We start from the raw sequence: 13,831 nt of genomic DNA on the forward strand, positions 1-13,831 counted from the left end.
CTTATTTCATTAATAATGTACTGTTCACTATTGGATACTGTTCACTGTCGTTTCCTCCCCACACGTGCACTAATAAGAATCGACCATGGAGTGCCTGCTATGTCAATAAATTACAAATGTTTGAACATTTGCACCAATGAAGAACTATGCTAGATATTCACAAAGCACGGAGAGTAGGGTGAATGGGGGTTGTACAGTAATCAAGGCCCACATTTAACTTTTGCCCTGCAGCCCGCTGGTGCAGTAGTTTTGTCTGGTCGTGCTTCTGAGCCTACACTACCTCAGGCTATGACAACCCAGGTGTCGTTTCTCTCTCCCACACCTATGCAGTGTGGGAGAGAGAGTAGCAAAGTAGCCAGTGGTGGAAGAAGCATTCCTATTTTTCACCTTAGTAGAAGCAATACCTCAATGTAGAACACACATTTAATTAAAAGTACAGCATTAATGACTGCTAAATATACTACAATTTATGTTTATTATGCAGCGATACACATTTTATTATCACATACTATTATCAAAGTATCACGCACTATAATGTATTATTTTATACTAACCGGATTACAAGGGCACATTTATTAACATAAGCAGCATTTTGCATTGTAGCTGGTCAAAGTGGAGTCAATATGTTTTACTCCATGCAGTTCTCTGGATGGTTTCCATACCTTCATCACAGGCATCATACAATGGAACATTTCTGATTCATTTTTTTGTTGAACAGCTAATTGATTAATTGACCAGTTCTAGTAAAAATAAACCAAAGCTGTCAAATGAATAAAGTGGAGTGAAAAAAAAACGCTTTACTTAAGAAACGTTGCATACAAATAACTTAAGTGAAGTACCTGAACATTTTGTAAGTATACAGTTCTGGAGTGAAAATATTTAGATGCAGAACTGTTGCTTTTTACTTTCATCAAGAATAGACATGACAAAAAACCTGTTTCCTTCCATCATTTTAATGTAGGACAAGCAGCAAAGGTTGCCACACTGTTTATCTCATCACAATCATCACTTCAGAATGGAGCACACACACACACACACACACACACACACACACACACACACACACACACACACACACACACACACACACACACACACACACACACACACACACACACACACACACGCAGGTTTATGATAAGTGTCAGTAATGCACATGTACAGCTGCAGCCGCTTGAGGAAGTCTCACCATTTATCTGCTTCTTTACTGAATCAGGTCCTTCTGCAGCCACTAGGGCTCATGTGAAATGAATTGGAAAGTGTATAGTGCGCCCTGGTGGCTGGAAAGAATCCTAACTTCCAAAAACAACTATTATACAGTGAACAGTACACCTTTGAAGAGCAATAGAAATGGTGGACTTTCCCCTGCGGATTAATCTGCACATTCATTATATTAAGTCAAATCTGCCAGCTGTGAAGAGTGAATAGTATAAACACTCATAGCATGATTGTAACGTAGCTGTATGACTATTAAGGTGAATTGGTAGGGTCGGCATATAGTGAGCTCAAACAGCCATTGCTAAGTGGGTAAAGACTGAAATCCACACATAAAAAATAAATAATTTTTCATCTCAAAGTACGTTGCAGTTCTTTGGTAACTCCCTGTCACTTTCACTGCAAATCCAATCTCGGCATACCAGTTCACTGCATTCATCTTGTGTTACAAATGTCCTATTGCCCCTAAAAGCCATACTGGGATTATTCTAAGGACCGGATGTTATCTTCAACGGAAGTTAACAAGGTGCAACCATAATTCACTTAAGGCTCAACCAGAAGCCAATTTGAATCCAGAAAATGAATTCATAAAATCAATAGTATTTCACTGTTTCAGGGGGCCAATTGACTGAGAACTGAAGTCACCAGGATACACTGTTTAACCATCTCCTGAAATGAAATCCACAACCTGAGATCATTTTATGGCTCTTTGCGAAATGATAGCTAGAGGTTTCCTTTGTCTTTCTGCTGTTTACTGCCGAGCAGGGAGCGCACAGTGGGGATGTTTTTGCTAAACAGCTAAATAAAGCTTTGTGAGAACGTTCAGAGTAATAGGCCAGCAAACCAAAACAATGAGCTGAAGGGCGCTCAAAGCCTCTGACTGTCTGCACTGTAGGCATGGCAGCCTGACTTTCATTTGAATGTGTTACTTTTTATCTTGTGATTATCATTACAATATGAACACCAGCTGTAGATTAACACTAGGTGAAAGCACTGTGCACAAAAAAAACCCTCCTGAAACACTATACTCCTTCACCTTGTCAAGTCTGTTGCTCAGCCACTGACATCACCTCCTCTGTCCTGTCGCTGCCCAACTACTGTGAATATTGACTGTACAACATGTAGCCATAGGGATTTGACAAGTTCCTCAGTGTTCTCTAAATGAATCCGAAGAAACCTTGTGCAAACATACTTAACCATAATCCTTTTTTCAAGAGCACCTGTACGCATAACCAATACATTCCCTTTACTGTCTAACAATGGGGGGGGGGGGGGAACAATACTTTAACTGTTCTTAGCTGCTGTTTCAATTGCACTTGCAGTGTTCATAGGATATGAGTTTGCATTTTAAAGGGCGCATACTGCAGAAGCAGCGTGTTATTAAGTGAAAGCAGCATAAGCACTTCTTTGGGGGTGGGTATCAGTGGCAGTGTTGGAGATTCCAAAGCTTCTTTCTCCTGTCTGGGTCCACACATCACTGAGCATGGGGCAGCATGAAGCAACAGCTTGACGCCTTGAAACGCATTCAGGACTCTTCAGAAGACAGACTCTGGGGAAAAACAGACAGAAAAGTTGTCAGACAGACGAAGGAGAGAACACCACAATGCCATGTAAAGAAAAAGCACATAGGGGATGGATGGTTAACCTGTTGCCTTAAGGCCTGCAAGGAAGTGTACTCGATATGCTGCCTCTTCTTTCGGATCCAGTCCGGTTCATCGGGGATCAACAACGACAAAACCACCTTCACCCCGATCAGCACATGCTGCAAACACACACGCACGCACACACACACACACGCACACGCACACACACACACACACACACACACACACACACACACACACACACACACACACACACACACACACACACACAGGGGAAGGGTGTCAGGGGGACACAAACACACACACACAGAAGGAATGACTTTGAATATGACTGTCACTGATGTCCTTGCTCTCTTACCTCCATCAGAACAGCCAACAGCAGAACGTTTGTGTTGCTCATCCATCCCTCCTGAACCAGCTCCTGTAGCCGTGGCGACAGCAGCAGCAGCCAGCAGTTGGACACCACAGAGATGAAGCTCAGGACCTCAAAGGCAAACTGAAACGAAAAAACCACAACATGAATGACTGTGGTGGGTATACATACATAACCAGCTTAACCTGACATACTGACTGACTGTGTCCCATTTTGTTAATGTGCATTCTATTGCTTGGTGCTGACCCGCCACACGCCCATGTTGGCCACAGGGGGGGTGAAGGGTTTGCGGAACAGCCTGCAGATCTTGTAGGCGTCCGAGCGGATCTCCGTCAGGTTGTTGATGAGCAGCAGCACAGCGGTCAGAGGGTACACGCAGGAGAAAAGACTCAAATACCCAAACTGCACCAGGAGCTCGATGTACTCCCCAAACAAGCCCTGTGTGACAAAAAAAAAACAGGAAGCCGCATCATTCACTGCCAGAGTGTATCTCTCCCTGCGTTCCCGAATCGCATACTTTCTACTATTTATAGTATGGTAGAAAAAATATTTAGTATGTCCCGATTCTTGTGGCGGAGATTTAGGATGGTTAGAAAGACCAGGATGTCTACTACATCCGGCCAAGATTTTTTGTGTTGAAAACAGCATCCTATGGATATAAAAGCAAGAGGCAAGATCAAGGCGCAATGTTATGATGAAATAAATAAGTAAAAGTATGTCCCAATAGTATGCCTACTGCATCCTAACTAGATTCTTTTAATCGTCAGATGTAGTATGTAGAATAGAAAAAATAAAGAGTATGCGATTCAGAACGCAGGGTCTGTCTTGATAATGCTCCTCTGTCTGTCTGCATGCTGCACACTCACAGGGAAGGTAGGCAGGCTGCTCTGGTTCCTGAACTTGTCCTCCTCTGGGTGGTCTTCACTCTCCTGCCTGTGGGGGGCGCTGATGAAGCGGTCCACCAGGAAAGGCACCACCACCTCTGTCACCTGGTTCACCAGCTGGGACACTATCAGCAAAGACGCCAGGCGCTTTACACACACACACACACACACACACACACACACACACACACACACACACACACACACACACACACACACACACACACACACACACACACACACACACACACACACACACACACACAGAAAATGTGTTAAAGTTAGTGTCTCTCCGGAAGCCTCTTCATTCTGAGAGGGTACATTCTGACAATTTGACTCTTGAATATCTGTTAACTGACGTGTAACTTCACTTCTAAATTGTGCCCACATGTCAGAGTTGTTTAGTGATCTAAATGTTCAGTGCTGTTTCTTCTGATTGGATAAACAATTCAATCAAAAACACTGTAGACTTTACAGTAATGACATAAAACCAGGGTTGTTGTCTCAGGAGGGGGATATCTCAGCCTATGTTTAAGAACCTTTCGATTTTTTAACAGAAAGTGAAAAAATGCATTATGGGAATTGCAGGATCAAGCATATTTTGAATGTTGACCGACATTAGGCATACAGAGCAGGATAGCTTGGCCTCTGAAATAATAAAGTATGCCATTCTATCTCACTCAAATTCTCTCATGGAGACATAGCAGACAGCTTTGTTCCAGCTGCAATCACGCTGATGAACAAGCTGTAGAAACTGCCACATTTGCACAACATTAATTTTGTATGTGTTATTTATTTAGTTGTTGATTTTTAGATCAATTTATCTGGTTTTTTACTATATCTGAATTACGTTGGTCAGTTTTAAGTGTCCAAATTTGGATGAGCACTGGGGCACTTTAATTGTTTTACTTACAGTATGTAACTGTCCCATTTGTGTTGGTGTGTATGTGATGTCTTAAACGGTGTAACGGAAGCTCACTTTTAAACTGCAACACAAGTTTACCTACGGGTACAAATAAAGTAACCTGAACCTGAACCTTACCTTACGAAGCAAAGGCACGTCCTGCTTGAAGAAGGCGATGTGGAAGAGCACTGCAAAGCAGTTGAAGAAGGTGAACTGAGGGGAAGAGAGAAAAGAGGCCGGTGAAAGAGCCTGCTGGGATTGAGAGGATTTAAGAGCCAATGGTTGGAGAGCAGAGGAGGAGGTATACCAACCACCAGGACTTTGGTTGTCAGATGGTTCTCGTAGGCAGACTCTTCTCTGTGGTTCTCTGAGGGGAACAGTGAGGTACATTGTTGTGCTATTTATCAGGATTATGAACATGGAATAAACTGATTATCTGATAAGACTATGTTTTTGGACTCACCATATTCAGTCAAAGACGTTGCCACCTTCCTGTAAACGGTGGCCAGCATGTTTGTGTAGGTGATGTGAAGCACCGAGGGCATGTAGAGCAGAGTCTGAGACAGCATAGTGTCCCACTCTGCGTGTAGCTGCTTGGCCTGGGCCTCGCCCCAGTAGAAACCAAGCATACCCAGCACCACCAGCCCTGCAGCGGGGGACGGGACAGGGCATTGTCAGTGGGCTTTACGGGTCACATATTATGCTAATTTTCTGGGTTCAAAAATGTAATTTGGGTTTCTACATGGTGTTAGTGTCAAAAAAGGGTCCTAATTTTCAACTGTGCCATTGTTGAATCTCTGAACATGTCTGTTTTAGAGCTAATGGTGGTTTCTCCCCTTGTGACATCATATGGGGGGGAAACATCTAAATGGGTGTTTGAACACAGGTTTTCAGAAAGATAGAGTGTCTAGTCAAACCCATATTAATGTTGAAAAAGTTGCATAATCTCCTTTAAGTTGTATTGCTCAGCTGACCAGTGTCACAGATAGTGGAGGCTACCTCTTGTACTACTTGAGGTGCTGAATGAAGCAACCAATGGATATCATGGGACCTTTCAGATCGGTGACGTGCACTGATGCATTCATTCACTTGAAATGTTGTGTGAGTCCTACCTAGAAACAGCCCCACCACGGGGATAGACACCAGTGCCATGCGCAGGTCCCGTTGCCATTCGGGGAAGAGCGGCTCCATGCGGCCGGTCACAGGGTTCACCCCCAGCTCGCCGTGGAAAGCGGGGCGGGGCTCTGCAAAGCGCTCGGCCAGGTGCAGCGTGCCCCAGCGGTAGGACAGGGAGGAGCTCCGACGCTTCCACATCTCCATAAAGACCGTGGACCAGATCATGATGAACAGAGCCTGGACCATGTGACCGCTGACAGCCAGGCCAGAGTCCTCCTCTACCCCTGTGGGCCCTGAGCCAGAGACAGACTCATCCATCTCCTTCTGAACCTCACCTGTGATGGACGGGCAAGAGGAACGTCATGTCCAGGTAGCTTGTTTTCCTACTTATAGCTGCAGTCATTGCACTGACTGGACAAAGGACCTACAATGCATCAGTCTAAATTACAAAGTGGGGCAGAGCCTCTCTCCCATCCTCAATAAGTGGAAGCCAGCGGAAACTGCTGCACTCTGAGACGAATGATGTTAGCATTTTGACACTTTACCTGCTCACAGTTAACATGCAAAACTATTTGCATCCAACATTTAGCATGTCAGCTTGTTGGTGCCATTCCACAATTGTTCAAATAAATAGCATGCTAATAACATGCTAATTTGCTAAAGGCTGTCAGTTAATTCTATCATCTTAGTAGCCAACAATTTTGTAAATGCACTGACAGCATAGCAATAGGCAAGTTCACATGCTGATAATGTTAAAGGTAATTGCTATGCTTATCAACTTTTCTTATCTCATATTGAATGGAATTCACTGTAATCAAAGAACGTAGTCATTCAAACAGCTGCCTCACCTTTTGACATGTGAAACTGCGTTGTGCAGCCTTTAAAATACTTATTATTTAAGATGCTAGCAGGTTTTGGATGATGGCGCTCTTCTTGTGCAGACACTACTTTCTCATGGTAAAGAGATATTTATGCGTGATTTATATGTCACATATGCCACACACTGTAGTTGATATATACTATACATAAAGAAATAAAGGACACATCCACACACCCACCTGAGAAGTATGTGATGGACAGGCCCAGTATCGCTGGTGGGAGCAGAGACCAGGTGTAGAAGTCAAGGAAGCTGAAGTAGAAAGCCACAGAGCTTCCAAAATACCCATTGACTGAATCTGGATGAAGCAACAGACAGGGGTGTGTGGTTAAATGGTTATATGGCGTGCGTGTGTGTGTTTGTGTGTGTGTGTGTGTGTGTGTGTGTGTGTGTGTGTGTGTGTGTGTGTGTGTGTGTGTGTGTGTGTGTGTGTGTCTTGTTTTATCTACCCACCCAGTGGCTGAGCCAGCTGATTGCCAGTGTACCAGGCTTCAGTGAGAGCCTTCAGCTTGTCTGGGTTGTGGAGGGGAAGCGTGTCCACAATAACACCAGCTGACCCAAGTTTCTGCCCTGCAACCACAGCACAATTTTCCAAGTGAACAACAACTAGTCCACATACACACACACGTATATGGCAGAACACACTGAGGCCTATGCTGACTGAAGCCATTTCTTGATCGAACGAGTGGAGAGAACAGCTGAGGTAAGCAAGACATAGATACATCATATACAGCTGAATACTGCCCCAATGTGGAGAGAGCAGGCAGCAACAAATATTCACTAAACATGGCGGTCAATATGTCTTAAAAAACTATTCATAATAGGTGATTAAATTGCACATTTTTTTTTTTTTTCCGAGTGTGAGCATCCTGCCTTCCTACACTGATGTAAAGACACAGTGAGAGCACTCACAGACGTTGTCTCGGCGCTGCAGTGTGTAGTTGTCGGGCAGGCCGGGTATTCTCAGGTCTCTCTGTGCCCGCACACCGTCCAGCTCATACTTCACTATGTACTGACGCTCAGCCAGAGTCAGGAACACCTCCATGTTGTCTATCACACACATGAATATACGAAGAAACAAGGAGATTGCAAGTCATGCATGCATACAAACACACACAAAAATGATTTGAAAAAAGATTAAAGCTCCCATATTATACACTTTTCGGTTCTATTATACACCATATTATATGGTCTTAGTGGTCCCTAATACGTTTTTCTTTAATTGTTTGCTGAAAAAAACTTTCAGATAATTTATTGTACTATGCTGATGTTCAGCTAATCTCACAATGGCCTATTTTTTAAAAAAGAGTTGCAGGTCCCCTCGTAAATATACAATCTTTGAGCTCCCCCCGCCCCCTGTCCGGAAGCGAAGCCAGATACGCCTCGCCCTCTGTCTGTCAGGGCCGTGGACCAATAAGAAATAGGGGTGTGGGCTGCACAGTGGAAGCTTCTGGCTTTACGGTTTGTGAGGTCAGAAAAGGGGATAATTCTGACTGGAGTGTTTTTGGGGGGAGGGGTGGGGGTTTCAGAAAAGGGGAGAGTGAGAAAAGGAGAGATTGTTATTTTTTTTGATATTTTGGCAGTCTCTAGGCACACCGTGGACCCATGGATATGTTGGAACACATTTAAAAAGTGCATTTAGCATAATATGGGACCTTTAAGACTAACAATCTACAGCCATGCTGGCCGCTGTGTGAGGCTGCATAAAGGTGCGTTGAGCTAAATCCTTGACAAAAACTTGACAATATTAACATGCAGATACATGTTACTTTGTTACTTTGTCATCGACATTGAGCATGCTACCATACTAAACTTCAGCTAAGGACAGCTGTGGCTGATGGGAATATCATTAGTTTGACCAATGATGGTGCAAGAGGAAATGTCAGGGGATCAACAGAGATGCAATTCAGTTTGGGGGACAATATTGTCTGTACCAAATGTAATTGCAATCCATAGTATTTGTTGCGTGGCTAATATCCAAATATATGCAATATCCAATGATAATTGTTTCACGATTGACCTTTAAAAACGGTCAGCCCACTCAAACAAATCAATACTCTAATATGAACTCCAGGGACCATTCAACACAACACAAGTATGAGGCCCCTTTTACACAGATCTTGTCAATGAGGAGCAAGATAAGAGAACTATTTTCGTCGGTATAATAAAGAATACCTCTGCATAATATCGGACTAATCATTTTGAATATGGGTCCATGAGAACATGGATAGCTCCACTGCTGTACCTGAATCTTTAAAGTTGTCCCTGTCTACGTAGGAGAAGGCTTCCATGTTGTCGTTGCTGTAGGTCTTACATAGACCCAGCTCTTCAGTGGCTCGGAGCAGTGTGCAGCGCGGGGCAGACACCACTATGATGTCACCACTGGCGTCCTCACCTGGATGGGCCAGTAATCCAGCACCTGGGTAGAGAGACAATGGAGCAGAGAGGGAGAACTGAAACTCTTTATTTTGTAGTGTGTGACCAAGAAGGAGGGAATTAGCAACGTATGTATGATCAGTATGTTGACGGGGAACAATTACAAAAACCAAGCACTGTCTTAATGTGCATATGGACATGTGAATGTTATTTTCGCACACAGCTTTTTATTATTTTATTTAATATATTTTATTAATTATTTAATAAACCTTTTTTTCAGATGTTGATATATTATTTACGCCTACAGTAGAGGCAGTGTGATAGAGAGAGAGAGAGAGAGAGAGAGAAAGAGAGTGAGAGAGAGAGAGAGAGAGTAAGGCTTTTTTAATTTTTTTACTGGAGCCCCTTACCTCCATCTGTCTGGGGAGTTCCTATCAGTCTGATGAGCCACCTTTTTGTCTCGGGGCGAACCTTCTGTCCCAGCTTCACCAGAACCAATGGCTCGATCCGTTCGGATGCACAGCAGGGGCAGTGAACCCTAGTCCAGCCCGGTCCTTTGCTCTGGAGCTTCTCCGCTGGACTCTGGTCCTCCTCTGGCTGCTGCTGCTGGACTGCTTCACCACCACAGTCATCGCCATCTGCCTTATTCATGGTGAGACTGTGAAGAAATGTGAACCAAAACCTTTTAGTGTGCCATGTTTTGAGTGGTTCGATGGTGCTGCAGCTTTTATATTCAAACTTTACATCATCATCATCATCAAATCTCACAACCAGTTGGGCAAGACATTCTAGATCCAACTTGGATATCTTGTGAAGCTGTAAAAAGCATGGTGAGGTTGCCTTGCTGTTGCACTGGTGCTTCTTTAAATATTTGTGTTATAGCTGATATAGCTTCATGGTTGTAGGAATGGCAATGTCACTTTGGTCCACATTAGAACATCTCAACAACTACTTTGTAAACACATTCATATTCCCCAGAGGATGAGATCTTCTGGCTTTGGTGATCCCTGACGTTTCACAAAGCTCCATCAGGAAGTTGACATTTTTGAATTCTAGTGAAATATACTGACAAACCATTGGGCGGATTGGCGGAAAACCTGGCATGGACTTCAAGTTCAAACAAATGTATTCATCCCAAAGGGCAATTCAATTTCAATAGTCCAAAGACCATATACTGTAAAACATTAACTTATACAGCAGACAGACACAGGAGTATGTTAACACAAGAGGGCCTGGCAGAGAGTTTACTGTTCAATACACAATACTTGTATGATAGCCAGAGAATGGAAGACCTTGGCGATGTGACTTTACATCAAGCAAAACCATCAAGTTGAGGTTGTCACATATGTTTTGAAATATGTCAAAGGCCTGCCCTAGATTGATTGGCACGCCAATTTGTATGCAACATTATTATTAGGTTTTAGGCAGGTGTGAAAAAATGCCGTAAACTAAGAATGCCTTAAAAAACGGAAGTTTGAATGCATCTTTTTCATCAATGATCAAAATGCAGTGAATGAACAGAAGAGAAATCTAAATACAGCAATGCCATCAGCTCAGAACTGGCAGAAACCAGTGGGACCCAGGTACATCCATCTACTGTTCTCAGCATTTAGGACAACAAATCCTTTCCATTAGTCTGGATTTTTTTCTCAAGTGATTTTATACTTCTTTAGGCATGAAAAGAAAAAAGTATTAATTCATTTTTTAAAAGCAGAAATTTTTCAGAGAGCTTTACACATGAGTTCTCAACTTTGACATTATTTATTTAACAAAACAGTGAAAAAAATGATATATTATCTGAAAACTATAAAATAATATATATTTTCAATGCCTGTTCACAACGTTTCTGCTCCCTGTCGGTCATCTTGGTTTTGACTAATTATGGCTGCTCTTACAAAGGTTGGCCACTGGTTGGCAATGCATTGGATGACACACAAGAGTCCACTGTAGTGGCTGATATGCAACTAGGCGATCTACACCCATGCATATAAAAAAAAAACAGCATTTGAATAGCTGTCCACTGTAGTGATCACTATGCGTGAAAGGGTTAATCCTGACCAAATCTCCAACTCCATTTGCAGAAACTTGCAAGGAACCTCCGCCATGCTTCACTGTTGCCTGCAGTCACTCATTATTGTACCGCTCTCCAGCCCTTCAGTCAACAAATGCCTTCTGCTACAGTCAAATATTTCAAATTTTGATGCAATGTTTTCTTCTGAGCCCCAGTTCCTATGTTCTGTACACAGTTGAGTTGCTTGACCTTTTGTCCATGTTGAAGGTATGACTTTTTGGCTGCAACCCTCCATGAAGACCACTTCTGGCCAGACTTGTCCGGACAGTAGATGGGTTTACCTGGGTTCCACTAGTTTTTGCCGGTCTGCTTTGAAATCTTTCTCTGGGAGGGAGAGACCTTGCTTATACCAGTATAACTACCTTGTTCCCTCGCTCAGCATTTTTTTTTAAACCATAAATATAAACCATTATTATTTATAGTTTTGAAAGGATTCTTGGTTTACACCTGCCTAAAACCTTAGCACAGTACTAACTTTTCCAAATCCACCCTGAGGTTGACATTTGGCGTTTCCCCAGTAAAATGTCTCGGAAAATATGGCATGAATTGCCATGAAATTTGCTTAAGACATTCATGTGTCCCCCTCATGGTGCCATCAACAGGTCATACCACAACTAACGCAAGTAAAGTCCTTTTTAGAGAGGCTGCAACATACTTTGTCTTTAATGATATCTCATTTCCTTATTTTAGTGCAGTCATATATTGACATTTAGGATTGTCATGTTTTATGACGGCATTTGCATTACCAGCTATTACATGTAACACCATTGCTATGGTCATGGTGCCCTTAGATTTGCATTTGAACCTGCAGATATGTTCCACATCATTTTCCAAGACTCTGCAGACTGTACTTTGTCATTCGCACCCTCTACTTTCTTTGAGACTCTTGAGATCTGAATCTACGCTCAAACATTTCAGTTTGGTCTGGAGGGAAACAGACGGTTACTTAGGCGCTCTCAGCAAATAAAAGAACTTCCTCTGTTTTGACTGCACTACAGTTGAGCCTGCAACCACACTGCCCTGCAGACAACCCACAGGATAAGACTGACAGAGACACATACAGAGGTTAAACTGAAAGTGGTTATCGCCCCTATGTTGTTGTTAATGAGTGATGTTGAAGCAGAGAGAGTGAAAGGCGTACAGGGTGAAGGAGAGGATGAGTCAGGATATACAACACCTGGCAGAATGTTGATGGTGAGGTTCTGGTCTCCGGTCCTACAGCAGGCCCACACCCCCTCCAAACTCCTGTTTGAACACACACACACACACACACTGGTGAACATAAAGACAATAACTTCTGCTTAGTTTTCCTGTAGAGAAACCAGGAACAACATGCTCTGCACTCACTTACCCAGCCAAGTTGTGTGATTCCTTCCAGGCTTTCTGTCTATGTCTATATATGTGTATATGTGGGCAAATGACTGAGTGTGTATTTAGCAGGAATGCGGACGATCTCCCCAGTCTGCAGGGCGTGGAGGGTTGTTTGGTTTCTATTCAGGCTCCTCCCTTCATCCTGCCTGCTCACTGCTGCTGCAGCTCAGGGTCCTACTGCTCCACCCGCCTCCACTGCACTGTGGTCACTACTAAACACACACCAGAGGATGCTGCAGCAATCCCTCAGTTTGATCTAAAAACGCAGACATTCTGCTGCTTATAAAAACATGTCAGGAAGACCAGAGTAGGGCACGGTTGAGCTTTACTATACAGAAACAATGAAGCAAATCTAATGTTGGACACTTTTCTTTTATACATCTTAGTCTTATATACAGTATGTTCTTAAATATCGTATTAAAGTATTCATATTGCAGGCTGAAAGGGATCATCACTTTTTGAATGAACCGATCACATAGACATGGACCTTGTCAATGTTCACAAGAAGACCTTTAGTATTAAAGGTGAAGTAAGCGGTTATGTGTATGCACCATTGTAGGCGCATACACATTCACCACATATGTCGCTCTGCAGGTGCACCGGCAGTGAGACAGGTGCCGGTTTGTACTGTTCTCTCTTCTGATTGGCTATCAGTAGTGGGATCCCCGAAAAGTTTATTTGCTGATTACATGCAGAGCGGGTGACTGAGAGATCGGCTTTATGAAACGCGTACAATAAGTGATCACTGTATGAATAAAGAGCGATTTAAAACTTATATTAACATAAATAAATCACTTACTTCACCATTAAGGCTTCACAAGCAAACTAGAGTCCACACAGCTCTGTGGGGCTGTGTCATAGGATTGGCTATGCTTTAACTAAATACTTACAACAACCTGTAAATAATGACAATGCTGACATGCAAATATTTAGTAATGTTCACCATAGTGACTGTCTTGAAGGTGCTCCGAGGATCTTACAGATTTTGTTCATTCTAGCACCCCCTTTGGACAAAAGTGGTTGTGTTTTTTTATTATGCC

At 43.0% G+C, this 13,831-nt stretch overlaps 1 protein-coding gene across 1 annotated transcript; it reads right to left on the bottom strand.

The window, feature by feature from the left end:
• Window positions 1-934: 934 nt before the first annotated feature.
• Window positions 935-12,905, bottom strand: ano10b (anoctamin 10b). Its single transcript, XM_080028133.1, has 16 exons — window positions 12,772-12,905; window positions 12,598-12,665; window positions 9,760-10,007; window positions 9,219-9,392; window positions 7,886-8,023; window positions 7,427-7,543; window positions 7,155-7,271; window positions 6,093-6,431; window positions 5,444-5,626; window positions 5,292-5,347; window positions 5,119-5,193; window positions 4,059-4,223; window positions 3,439-3,630; window positions 3,178-3,315; window positions 2,861-2,977; window positions 935-2,764 (listed from the first exon to the last, which is right to left on the bottom strand). The coding sequence occupies exons 3-16, from the start codon at window positions 9,998-10,000 to the stop codon at window positions 2,741-2,743; spliced, it is 2,076 nt and encodes a 691-aa protein (XP_079884259.1). The 5' UTR covers window positions 10,001-10,007; window positions 12,598-12,665; window positions 12,772-12,905; the 3' UTR covers window positions 935-2,740.
• Window positions 12,906-13,831: the final 926 nt, after the last annotated feature.

Source organism: Ammodytes marinus, assembly GCF_949987685.1.
Source record: "Ammodytes marinus genome assembly, chromosome: 5".
Classification (NCBI taxonomy): Eukaryota; Metazoa; Chordata; class Actinopteri; order Uranoscopiformes; family Ammodytidae; genus Ammodytes; species Ammodytes marinus.

Excerpts from the sequence above, each read along its gene's own strand:
- ano10b (XM_080028133.1), bottom strand. The coding sequence starts at position 10,000 with ATGAATAAGGCAGATGGCGATGACTGTGGTGGTGAAGCAGTCCAGCAG. Across the intron at positions 6,432-7,154 it reads GTCCATCACATACTTCTCAG|GTGAGGTTCAGAAGGAGATG; the intron begins GTGGGTGTGTGG and ends CGTCCATCACAG. Across the intron at positions 5,348-5,443 it reads AACGTCTTTGACTGAATATG|AGAACCACAGAGAAGAGTCT; the intron begins GTGAGTCCAAAA and ends TGTTCCCCTCAG.